Raw genomic sequence first — 13,879 nt, 5'->3', positions numbered from 1 at the left:
TGACTATAAAGAAAAGCCCAAAGAATTAATTAAAAAGACCAACAATCAGTCACTTTCCTATATACCAGCAATAAACACTTGGAATTTGAAATTTAAAGTACAGTACCATTTACATCAGCATCAAAAAAAGGCATAAATCTAAAAAATATATACAAGATCTATTTGAGGAAAACTACAAAGCTCTGATCAAAGAAGATTTAATAAATGGAGAGATATTCCTTGTTCATGGATAGAAAGACCCATTGTTAGGATGTCAGTTCCTCACAACTTGATTTATAGATTTAATTAAATTCCAGTCAAAATCCTAGTGAGCTACTTTGTGGATACTGACGAATAGATACTAAAGTTCATATGGAAAGGCAAGAGACCCAGAATAGCCAACATAATATTGAAGTCAGAAGACTGGCACTACCAAACTTAAAGATTTACTATAAAGCTGCAGTAATCAAGACAGTGTAGTATTGACAAAAGATAATTGGAACAAAATGGTAAGCTCAGAAGTAGAACTCCACAAATATAGTCAATTGGTCTTTGACAAAGAACATGGGCAATTCAATGGATAGTCTTTTCAACAAATGGTACTAGAACAGCTGGATATCCACAAGCAAAAAAAATTGATTTAGACAAATACTATACATCTTTAACAAAAATTTACTCAAAATGAATCATAGACCTAAATGTAAAATGCATAACTGTGAAACTCCTAGAAGATAACAGAGGAGAACACTTCAATGACTTTGGATTTGGCAATGAGTTTTTAGATACAATAAAACAAAAGCATGATCCATGAATGAAAAATTTGATAGGTTGGACTTCATTAAAATTAAAAAACTTCTGCTCCATGACATGTTCAGAGAATGAAGACATGCCATTACTGGGAGAAAATAATTGCAAAACACATATCTGTTAAAGGACTTGTATCCAAAGTATAGAAAGATCTCTTAAAAGTCAATGATAAGAGAAACAATCCAATTAAAAAGTGGGCAAAAGATTTGAAGACACCATGCCAAATAAGACATACAGGTGGCAAAGAAGCATATTAAGATATTCACATCGGGGGCTTCCCTGGTGGCAAAGTGGTTGAGAATCTGCCTGCTAATGCAGGGGACACAGGTTCGAGCCCTGGTCTGGGAAGATCCCACATGCCATGGAGCAACTAGGCCCGTGAGCCACACCTGCTGAGCCTGCGCTCCACAATAAGAGAGGCTGCGATAGTGAGAGGCCCGTGCACCACAATGAAGAGTGACCCCCTCTTGCCACAACTAGAGAAAGCCCTCTCACAGAAACGAAGACCCAACACAGCAAAAATAAATTAATTAATAAACTCCTACCCCCAACATCTTCTTTAAAAAAAAAAAAAGATATTCACATCATATGTCATTAGAGAATTTCAAACTAAAACAACAATGACATTCCATTACACACCTGTAGGAATGGCTAAAATCCAAAACACTGACAATACCAAATGCTAGCAAAGATATGGAGCAACAGGAGTTCTCATTCATTGCTGGTGGAAAGCAGCTTTGGAACACAGTCTGGCAGTTTCTTACGAAGCTAAACATACTCTTACCATGTGATTCAGCAGTCATGCTCCTTGCTGTTTACTGAAATGAGTGTAAATCTTATGACTACACAAAACCTGCCCATGAATGTTTATAGCAGCTTTATTCATAGTTGCTAAAAATTGGAAGCAACCAATAATGTCCTTCAAAAGTTAAATGGATAAACAAACTGTGGTACACCCATACAGTGGACTATTATTCAGCAATAAAGAGAAATGAGCTATTAGGCCACAAAAAGACATAGAGTAACCTTTAAATACATCCCACTAAATGAAAAAAAAGCCAATCTGAAAAATCTAAATACTATATGATTCCAACTATGTGACATTCTGGAAAAGGCAAAACTATAGAGACAGTAAAGAACAGTGCTTGCCAGGGATTGGGGGAAGGGGACAAAGTATGAATCAGTGGAGGACAGGTGAATTTTAGGGCAGTGAAACTATTTTGTATGATACTGTAAAAGTGTATACCTGATATTATACATTTCTCAAAACTCAGAACTGTACAACACAGAGTGAACCCTAGGGTAAACTATGGACTTTAGTTAGTCATAAAGTGTCAGTATTGGTTCATCAATTGCAACAAATCTACCATACCAATGTAAGATGTTAATAGTAGGGGAAACTGGACAGGGGTAGTATATAGGAACTCTCTGTACTTTCTGTTCAATTTTTCTGTAAACCTAAAACTTCTTTAAGAAATAAAGTCTGTTAACTAAAACAAAATATTCTAGTAAAGTCAAGCATAATCCTGTAATATGGTAGTGTATCTATCTTGTGTCTGTGTCCAACCTACTAGGAAACACTGAAACACTGATGTATGCTTAGGAACCACAAGATAAGATTACTAACTCTCACTATATCATCTAACATTATTTTAAAAGTTTTAGCTACTGTAGTGAGATATGATGCACAAATCATCATAAAAGGAAATGTAAGCATTGTAATTTAGAGAAAATATAAACAAACCCAAAAGACTTATAAAACCCAAAGACAATTCTATTTTTTCAACTACTGATAGAGAGTAATATAACAGCAATACATATAATAAACAGTTTTTAAAAATCAGTTTCCCTACATACAAGTAATTAGCAGAAAATGTAATAGGAAAAAGATCCCACTCAAGATAGAAACAGAATATAATAATTAAGAATAACCTTAGTGAGAATTAGATGGGACACTTATGAAGAAAATTTTGAAAATTTACTGAGACCTAGAAACTGACTTAAGCAGAAAGGCAATTTATCATCTAAACAGAAGACTGATTATTTTTTAGATTAATGAATTAGATATAATCCAATCCCATTCAAAATTCTCATTATCCATTATAAATTAGGTGTGGAATTTAATTATTCTCAGTATAGCTTATAAGAATGAGCAGGTGAAATAGCTTAATATTTTAAGAAGAGGAAGACTACTGCTACTAGATATTAAAAGAAATAATAAAGACAGAATAATCCCTGCGACATTGATCCATTTAGATTTACAGATGTGGGACAAAAAAAGGTAGCTTTTCAATAACCAAGAATATAAAAGAATTTAATATTGATAGGGACAACATTACACATCAGTAGGGAAGATAAGAATTAAAAACGATGCTAGAATAATTGCATCACCCTTTCTAAGTTCAACAAATGTTTGTTGAGTGCCTACTATATATTAAGGACTGTGCTGGATTCTAAGGGGCTTATTGTTAAGCCATGAAGAGTTTACAGTTAGTAGAGATATAGGTAACACGGTAAAAAATCATTTCAACATATTAGGATAAATGCTAAAATAGAGATTAATTTACAGTCCCTAAATGAGCACAAAGGAGATACACTTAGCCCAAGCTGGGTTTCCCAGAAGACTTGATTTAGGAAATGACACTTGGTCTGAATAATGGATAAATTAGTAACCAAGTAAACAGGGTAGAAAGAGCACTCCAGGTGAATGGAACAGTATGAGGAAAGACATGGAGGCATGAAACAGCCTGATATTTTCAGGGGACTTTAATTAGTTGTATTCACTAGAGCATAAAGTGAAAAGTAGGAAGTGTTGCTATTTGGTTAAAAGAGTTTGTTTTGATACTCACCTCACACAGTACATCAAAACAATGGTTTAAATAGATAAGTATTTTAAAACCATAAGTAACAAAAGAGTAGGTGAAAATTTTTAATGGGAATAGATGTATTAAACAAATATGGTAGAAAAATCCATAAAAGACTGGACAGGTTTAACTACATACAAATTTTAAACTTCTCCCATTCAGATTTTTTAAAAAACACTAAAAGATTTAAGGAGCTACATTAAATGTTAAGTGGGTCAAGTGGTTATTTTGGGTCATTTTTACTTTTATGTATTTCCAAGTGTTCTACAGTGAGCTTATTTAGGGGTTAAAAGTTACCTTTATGTTTTTAAAATAAAATGACAAACAACAAACTGGGCAGATGTTAGCAGTAAAATAGGGCAGAAAAAAGTTAATGTCTACAACACATAAAGAACTCTACAAATTTTTTTAAATGACCCCCAAAATACATGGGCAAAGGACATGATCAAGCAACATGTAGAATATTGCAGATAGCTGATAAACAAATGACAAAAAAAATATTCAACCTCATTGGTAGTCAAGCATATATACATTTTAAGATACCAGATTGTCCATCAAATTAAAGAAGAATTAAAAAAATAATATTCTGTGCTAGGATGAATTCAATGAAATAGATTCTAATTTTATACATTTTTTGTGGAATGTTAATTATTGCAGCCTTTCTGGAAACTGACTTCACTTTATGATCAAATAACGCTACATTTCAGACTCTATTCCAGGGGTGGAAATGCAGAATGCATACAAAGACTACTGCACAAAGATGTTTCTCTCAGTGTGTTTATAATAGGGTAAAACTACATTCTGAAGACAATCCATGAATTTTAAAATATTATACATAATATTTAATAAGCCATAATTGAAAAACATTAGTGACCTCTTAATACATTTAATGGCTGTGCTATTGAGTAGGGACAACATATGTGTGCTTACATACAAACCTTATAATTCTATTATTCATATACTTATCTCAACTATTCAGCAGTGTCATCTGATGTTATAGACTTTAACATTCACTTATATTCTAATATGCGTATAATAAATCCCATAAAGCAAAATTTTACTGTAAAGAAAACTTATAAACAATATAAATGTCTAGCATTAAGAAAATGATTAAATTATGGTACTGCAGAATGTTAGATGGAATGTAATATTATGTAGCCATTGAACAATTTTGGTATGAAATATTTACAGTAACATGGTAAAATATTTATATTTCAAATAGAATCTTAAACATAAAACAGATATAGTTAGGGGCTTCCCTGGTGGCACAGTGGTTAGGAGTCTGCCTGCCAATGCAGGGGACGCGGGTTCAAGCACTGGTCCAGGAGGATCGCACATGCTGTGGAACAAATGGGCCCGTACGCTGCAGCTACTTAGCCTGTGCTCTAGAACCCGCGAGCCACAACTGCTGAGGCCCGTGCACCTGGAGCCTGTGCGCCGGGAGCCCGTGCTCTGCAACAAGAGAAGCCACCACAGTAAGAAGCCCATGCACCACAACAAAGAGTGGCCCTTGCTCACCACAGCTAGAGAAAAGCCTGCACGCAGCAACAAAGACCCAACGGAGCCAAAAATAAAATAAAATAAATTAATTAAAATAAAACAGATATAGTTATTTATAAGTATGCTCCCACAAAAGAATTACAAGGAAATATGCAAACATATTTACAGTGTCATCTCTGTATGGTAGGATTATGGTTTATTTACTTAATCTGGGGTTTTTTGTACTTTCAATACTTTTCAAATATGTTAAAATAAACATTAATGTAACAAATTAGAAAAAGTTTAAGATAACCAAACTTACCACATTTTTTTCCCATTAACACATTTTTTTTAAAGTGAGGTGTTCACAAATTGTGATGTAGTACAAACTCATAGAATTTTAACTATCTTGTTATATTCTGAATCTTAAAAAAAAACACCTTCTTTATACTGTCTTTCCAGAAAGACCAAAAAATTCAAACAGCTTCTTTAGATGGCTGGGCAAATAGCATTAAATTTTAGTTTCTAAATAAGTGTTAATCTATCTAGAGTAACTCTAGACAGTTAAATGGGTTCACACACTAAGATCCTTTAGGTTTAGCAATTTAATGTTTAGGCCATAAGCTAATTATTCAGTGTTTGTTTACTTATAATTACACTATTCAGTATTACAGGGGAAAAGATCTCCTTAAAGGTCCCACATACATTTTATTGCACCTTAGTGATTATCCCATGTAAACATTGTTACATTTATTCATATGAAACAGAGAAATTGTTCAACTGGACTCACTACTCTGATAAAGTATGACATTAAGCAAACTCAAGCATATTTTTATTTCATTGGAAACCATATATTTGTTTCTTTAAAAATGCTGTTTTGTTTGTCATATGTTTTTCAGGAATATTAAGTGGATCTATAATTGTCCTACCCATTAAATAAGATAACTCTGAAAGCCCTTAGCACTCTATTTCATAATTATTAGATGCTTGATAAATGGTTATTGAATGAATGAGTGAATTAGGGAATGAAAAAATGAAAGGCTCCGTCCTTTCTTTCCTTTCCTTTTCTTTTGAATCCAAACAAAGCTTAATATTAGTAACAAAAAAAAAGATGAATCAACTAAAGATTTAATTTTTTTTATACAGAGAGTAAAGTAATACATTGATAAATGTATTATGTGTTATATTACATATGATATAATTTATACATATGTTAATTGAAATATAGAGTACATTTTAATTCTAACAGCCTAAATTTTGTTTTAATATAGGGACCACAAGGACTGCAGGGTGACGCTGGACCTCCTGGAGAAATGGGTGCTGAGGTAATTTTTCTTGGGGCTCTTTCTTGTTAGTTCATCAATACTCAATACTTTTTGTAAGACTCCTCTTAAGGTTAAGTTGATATCTTAGGTATATATATTTTGAAGAATAATTTTATAGTGTTTTGTTTCATATTCAGGAAATAAAACCTAAAATTCTATTAAAACCAGGGATGACTGTTGTATGAACCTAATTTTATGCATATAAAATTCCCTTAACAGTTCATTTAAATGACAGAACAAAAAGTGAATAAAACTTTCCCTTCACTGATTTAGAGTTAACTTTGATAACCCTTCACTCCATTATAGAAGAATATTGAAAAGTAACTCTTACTCAAGATATATTTTAGAATAATAAACCATACTTGTTATAATTATAAAATCCAATTACTTCATTTCTTTTGTTTGTTAACTTTAACCCTAAAAAATTAGGCATAAATTCTCTCCTCCCTTGGCTTCTGTGAAACTGCTCCCCCTTGATTCTGCTTTTTACCTTCTGATTAGCCTCAGTCTTGATGGGAAGCTGTCCTTCCTCTTCCTCCGCTTACAATCATATTATCACATAGACTTTAATTACCAATATTATTCTGATAGGTCTTAGCTTGATAGCTCTAACTCATGCCTCTCTCCTTGGGGCTCCAGTTATTGATTTCCCATTGTCTTTTATGTATGCACCTAGGTATCCCACAAACATCTCAAATTCAAAATATCTAAACCAAACCCATCGCTTTCCCACTGTTATTCCTCTTTTTATTCTCATCTCATGAAAGATATCCCTTATGCCCAGTAACCCCAAACTGAGAGTCATCCTAGACTCTTATTCCTTCAATCAGCTATCTTTTCCCTTTGAATAAGCTCCCACTAATGTCTCACCTCCGTCCCCATTGTCAGTGCTCCAGTCCTCTGCTCTAATTCCATGTCTCCTCCAACTGCCATTATTCCTTAGCTACTTGTGGCCAGTTTGCCTTTGTCATATCATTCTTGTCCTTGAAATTTTTCAATGGCTCTCATAGCCTTTAATAAAATGCCAATTTCTTAACATGATAATGTTCTGCATTGTCTAATGTCTGCAGACCTGTTCAACCACATTCCAATAGAACTTTACTCCTCCTCTAAGTCCACAATTATGCCATGCTTTCTTGCTGTGTACTGTGTATCCCCTGGGAGTCCAAGGGTGGCTGAGATATGGTCCCTGACTCCTTTAGCAGTTTATAATCTATTCCAGAAGATAATCATGTAAAAGATCATTATACTTCCATCTGTTAGACCCAATGATGGAGACATTCACAGGGCATTATAAGAGTACAGCAATGAGTATGTAACCTTACCTGGATAAGGGGAAAAAGAAGACTTGTCTGTGTTGAGGCAGGGGGAGGGTAATGAGTTTTAAGGAATGAGTATGAGTTAGCCATATGAAAAGAGGGAATAAGGATATGGCGATTCCAGAAAAAGGGGTAGTATGAGTAGGAACATGAAAACATGAGTCAGTATGGATTCTTTGATGCTTAAAGTCAAAACAAGAAGTGATGATAGATGAAATTACAGAGAAATGGTTAGATCAAATGAAAAATCTTATATACTCTGTTAAGAAGCTTGAACTTTTCATCTTACAGGCTACAGTAAGTCATTGTGAGGTAGACATAGGGTAGTGATAAAGTCAGATTTGTATTTTTGGAAGATCATTTTAGCAGCCTCAAGGAAGATGTATTTGAGAAGACAAGAGTGCAGACATATATACCTTCTAAAAGGCTGTTGTATTCAACTAGTTAAGAAACAATGGAGGTCTGAACTAAAGTAGTCAGCATAAGTAAGAAGGGGATGTATTTGAGAAATGTTTGTTACATAAATTCTGGAGAGCCTGCATATTTGTGGGATATGGAAAGTAAATGGGAAAGAGAAGTCAAAAATTATTTCCAGATTTCAACAGGATGGATAGCAGTATCCTTTCCTGAGACAAGAAAAGAAGAATGTTAGTCATAATCTGCTACTCTGCCCAAGGTAAATGGTTAACAGGTAGCAGACCTTGGCTTTGAATCCACATCTGATTCAAAAGCCAATGCTGAAAACCTATACTATGCCACATCCTTCCTCTGAGTCTAAAAAAAGCAGAGGAAAGTCATACCTCATAACTTGAAATTTTTTTTTTTAACAGGGTAGGAGACAAGAATCTGTCATGATAAGGAGTAGGGGTTGAGCATATTTTCTGTTGAGGAAAATATGCTGGTTTAGAATAGTGGTTGAGGATAATGGAAGAGGGAAATGACTAAAGACACGTAAAAGCAGATATACCTTATTAAAAGTAAAACTGAAGTAGGACACTTTGAATTTGCATTATATTAATAATAATGATGTTAATAATAGGTAACAACTTCAGAGAACTTTCTATGTTCCTAGCAGTATTTATGTACTTTACCATATTAATGAATTCTCACAATACTCCATGAGGTAATGCAATTGTCCTCATTCTACAGATGAGGAAACTAAGCCATGAAATGGTTAAGCAACTTGTTCAAGAGCAATAGTTGGTAGTAGTGGTAGAGCCCACATTTAAATTTAGGGAGTCTCTCTCTGCAACCCATTCTCTTAGTCACTATGCCTCTCAATATGTAATGAAGCCACTTTGCACAAGAGTGTAATTTTTCCATTGATGTTCAACTGGGAATAGAAATGAAGAAGGCAATTGAAAGCGCTAATCCAAGATTGGCATAAGAAAAGAGGTACCACAGAGATCAGAAGGTCAACTATTGGATTTAGTTTAAGAATAAAAGACGCCAAGAGGAGCTGACAGATTGGGTGAAACTGGGGAATAGATGAGGTCTAGGAGATTAAAAGCAATTCTGATGTGGAAGAAGTCCTCAGAGAGTTGGAATTCTCTCGAGAGAGAATTTTAACCTTAGGTTAGGATATTAAATTCTGTCATTTCTGAGGCAGAGCAGAAACTCAGTCTCACTTCATAGTCCTTCCTCTTAAGTACTGTAATACACTGCCTCTTATAACAGTAAAGTCACAAAGGTAACCAACAGAAAATTTTAAATAATATAACTATTTAAAAATTGGTGAAATGATGGCAAAATGGAGGGAGTTTTAAGGGAACTAAACTTTTAGCAAGGTAACACATCAAGAATTAGAGGTAGATTTCTTGGTTATAGAAATAACCATTAGGAGAACTAAAAACAAATTATTTTATAAAGTAGTTTACTCTGAGGAATGGGGCTGGGACTTTTCATTATAAGTCCATCTGTACTATTGTGCCCGTATAGCTTTTATTTTGGAAAAAGCAAAGCGAGTCTGTATTGTGGAAGCTGAGTCAAAATGGAAAATTGAACTTCTCATCTAAAATACTGTAACAACATAAGAGATATTTTAATCTCTAATAATTATTAGGAAAGTTATCACCCATGGATCAGAACTATTGAGGAATCCCTGGAAGACAGAAAGCAAACAGGAAACTTCTGGTCAAGATAATATCATAGGTTAATGGCTTTAAACTACCCCTCTACTCTGAAAACATGGGGATTATAGAATGCATATGTATGTATTTATAATTGTGTGTTTATAAGTACACATACATGCATACACACACATAGAGTAAGAGAAGAGGGCAAGGAAGTCGAGAAGGGAGAGGCAGGCATAGTATTCTCAAAAACAAGATAAATGTGTCCAAGAGAAAAAAAACAAAAAAAAACAATACAACAGCAATTATAGGAGCTCGAAGCTTATAAATAGCCAGAGATTGCAAGAAGTTATATGTTTTCAAGATAAAAGCTTCAACCAAAGTCTTCCCAACTGGACCCACCCATGAAAGGGGTGTGGGGAAAAAATGCCATATATATGTATATATATAATTCATATCTTCTTTGTGTGATATATTTTATAAAACCAATAAAGAAAATGGAATTTTTCTCAAGAATTATATTCCAAGAGGGATCAACATAAATAGATGGGAAGAATAAAAAGTGAAAAACACAGAGAATAGTAAGGGTATGAGGGTAGAAAATTAGAAGAGGAAGTGGGAAGTAGTTTGTCTTGACCAAAGATTAAAGGACGAGAGGAAGGATTAGAAGAAACTGTTCTAAGCAGTCCTGATTTCTGGTGACGTTGTTTTAGCATTTGAACTGTTAAACGGTCCCAGAAATTATCTGGTCTTACGCCATGAAGTTTATAAAGGAGCAGCAAAAATCCTTTCCTGGACATAGATACCCCTTCCTTGGGCTGAAAATTACTTCCATCTTCTTATGAGGTTGTTATTGCCTTTATGTTGGTGAAGGAATGTGTACAAACAATGTGTCGAATCATTCTATTCTAGGGACCTTCAGGTATTGAGGGAGAATCTGGTCTGCAAGGCGAGCCAGGTGCAAAGGTAATCTTCCTAAATAGTAAAGGAGAAAGTCTCTAAACTTTCACCATTGACTCACCAATGTTTGCAATATTTTGGCAAACACCCACCATCTTGGAAGCAGATAAAGGACAGCAGATAAAAATGGAAAGTGTTCTCAAATGAGTCAGAATAAAATATTACTCAGAAAAAAAATATTATTTGTCTCTCTATATATGAAGATAAGTATATTTATACACACACACATATATATGGCTATATATGGGAGGGAATACAAACGAAAAAGCAAAATATTATAAATAAATTAATTTGAAGAAGAGAAAAAATAGTGTTTTGGAACCCCTGTCTTCATGATATACCCTCCATAACTATTAGACATGCAGTTTTAGTAGAAAAGAGTTTAATCTTTCCCTTTGTTTCTTCAGGGAGATGTTGGACCTGCAGGCAGTGTTGGAGTGGCTGGGGAGCCAGGGTTATGGGTACGTGCCTACTAGAAACCATTTTAATGCACTGGCCCTCCTATTTTAGAGACTCAAAACTCAGCCTAAAGACTTCAAAGATTGTATAATAAACTTTTCTGGTGCATTATAGAAAATGTTTGTCTTTATTTCATAATTTCAAAAGCTGCATGCTAAACCCTGTTCACATTGTAATTTAGTAGCATTGAGAGTCCTAACCACACACATCCTTTTTCTCAGAATCAGATGTACTCAGCAGAATCCTTGCAAAATGTGTGGAGTCACTGTGATTGTCACTAACGTTAGCATGAAGAAGAAATTCACAAATACTAGTGATCAACTCTCATGCTATTTCCAGACCTAACAAGACAGACAGACATTGAAATCTAATTTGTGTTCAGAAAAACAACAAAAAACTAGAGTCATGCAAAGTTAACAGGATTCAAAGAAATAATTGTAGATTTTTGCAGACAAAAACAATTGTAGATAGTTGTGATGAGATAGCTTACAGAAGTTATTCTAATATAGACAGTGGTTAATTTAAGCCGTGGTAAGTTTTTTTCCAAGATAACAGGGACCAAGATAATTTTAAGAGACATTTGTTTACTAAAAGGTAAAGTTGGGAGATGTATTTTACGTTCGATTTCTTTCTTGTTCATTTTCCCTTTTTTTTTCAGGGGGGTGGGAAGTATGAGGTCAGGGTAATGGAAGTGTCAGCAGTTTGAAGCAATGGGCAACTGCGAAGATGCACTGATTAATTTACTTTTAAATAGCTCAGGTGGCAAGACAGCCAGTACTACTTTAATAGCTTCATAAATTGTGGCTCTACATTTCTACAAATTCTCTGTCTAGAAGACAACTTCCAAATATACCAGGGCCTTGATAGTCGCCTCTTCTCTGTAAGGGAGAAAATACAGACCTTAAAAATCTGGTACAGGGCTTCCCTGGTGGCACAGTGGTTGGGAGTCCGCCTGCCGATGCAGGGGACGCGGGTTCATGCCCCGGTCCGGGAAGATCCCACATGCCGCGGAGTGGCTGGGCCTGTGAGCCATGGCCGCTGAGCCTGTGCGTCCGGAGGCTGTGCTCCGCAACAGGAGAAGCCACAACAGTGAGAGGCCCGCGTACCATAAAAAAAAAAAAAAAAAAAAAATCTGGTACACTGACTTTAACTGAATTAAGTTGTATTAATCCATGTAAATTAAGAAAAGCAAGATACTATAATTTTATGAAATTCAGTATTTACAGTCTTTGAACTAAGAAACATAGGTATAGCTGTCTAAATATCCAACATATTACTTTTAATTATCTAAAAATTATTAATATTCTGAGACCATCTTTTGTTTGAATTTATTGTGTTTTAAATCACCTTCAGAGTTATTCCAGGCAAGTTAAATCATGTTCATTATACTTTCAAATACTCCTTATAAATAAAGTAGAAGTAGGAATAAATGTATATAAACCTGCTACTTCTATAGATACCAGGGGCAAAAAATAAATTTAGATAAATGATTTAGCAAAATAATTAATCTTACATTTCTGCTACCAAATAGGGTGAACCAGGAGCTGCTGGAGAAGAAGGTCTCCAGGGTAAAGATGGAGTAAAGGTAAATTATACTTTTAACATTATCATTAAGGTAGATGTTTTCGAGAAATCTTTCAAATATTACACGTAATTATTTATGTGCCAACAAAAATCTCTTATTGCATGGCATAATTATTTTACTACTTTCCCTTTCTCAAAAATTTTTACTGGATTACAGGGGAACCCAGGAAGAAGGGGACTTCCTGGAGAGGATGGAGAAAAAGGAGAGACAGGCTTCCCAGGGACCACAGGTCCCCTGGCTGGACCAGGTGTAATGGGTCCTCCGGTGAGTACTGCTGGGTTCAATACTCAGTGAACTCAGTCCTACACACACACACACACACACACACACACACACACACACACACACACACACACAAGTGTAAGCCATACACACACATTCTTGACCCCCTTATATGTCCATTTGGTATTTGAAGGTGTGGAACTATGGTTTGAGTAAAGAACAAACCAGGGACTGATTATCAGCCTTCCTAACATCCAAGGAAAAAAGATACTTTTCCCATGTGTCACACATGCTATTGAACTTCTTCATTTTTTTTCTCACTTTATTGTGACATAATTGACATGTATTATATAAGTTATATAAGTTTATAGTGCATGACCTGTTGATTTGTTATGCATAAATATGCTAGATGATTACCATAATAAGTTTAGTTAGCACATCTATCGCCTCACATAGTTGCCTTTTTGTGTGTGTGGTGGGAATTTTTAAGAGTTACTGTCTTAGCATCTTTCAAGTACACAATACAGTGTTGTTAACTATAGTCACCATGCTGTACATTAGATCTCCAGAACTTATTCATCTTATAACTGGAAATTTGTACCCTTTGACCACCTTCACCTATTTTCCCCATCTCTTCACCCCTGGCAACACCAAACAACTCTGTTTCTATGAGTTCTTATGAGTTTCTTTAGGTAATACATATTCATGAGATCATAGTGTTTGTCTTTCTCTGACGTATTTCACAAGCATAATGCTTTCAAGGTCTATCCATGTTGTTTCAAATGGCAGAATTTCCTTCTTTTTATGA

At 34.7% G+C, this 13,879-nt stretch overlaps 1 protein-coding gene across 4 annotated transcripts in view; it reads left to right on the top strand.

The window, feature by feature from the left end:
• The window catches only part of COL24A1 (collagen type XXIV alpha 1 chain), a 404,516-nt gene that overhangs the window by 270,368 nt on the left and 120,269 nt on the right, over positions 1 to 13,879 (top strand). For all 4 annotated transcript variants that reach the window (XM_060090037.1, XM_060090036.1, XM_060090035.1 and 1 more), the window contains exons 33-37: positions 6,401 to 6,454; positions 10,758 to 10,811; positions 11,213 to 11,266; positions 12,796 to 12,849; positions 13,006 to 13,113. In XM_060090037.1, the coding sequence (XP_059946020.1) occupies positions 6,401 to 6,454; positions 10,758 to 10,811; positions 11,213 to 11,266; positions 12,796 to 12,849; positions 13,006 to 13,113 (324 nt within the window). The remainder of the gene's footprint in view (positions 1 to 6,400; positions 6,455 to 10,757; positions 10,812 to 11,212; positions 11,267 to 12,795; positions 12,850 to 13,005; positions 13,114 to 13,879) is intronic.

The sequence above is a fragment of the Mesoplodon densirostris genome, chromosome 2 (assembly GCF_025265405.1).
Source record: "Mesoplodon densirostris isolate mMesDen1 chromosome 2, mMesDen1 primary haplotype, whole genome shotgun sequence".
NCBI classification, from domain to species: domain Eukaryota; kingdom Metazoa; phylum Chordata; class Mammalia; order Artiodactyla; family Ziphiidae; genus Mesoplodon; species Mesoplodon densirostris.
The sequence above is the reverse complement of the archived record's forward strand: the minus strand, read 5'-3'. Positions and strand labels throughout refer to the sequence as shown.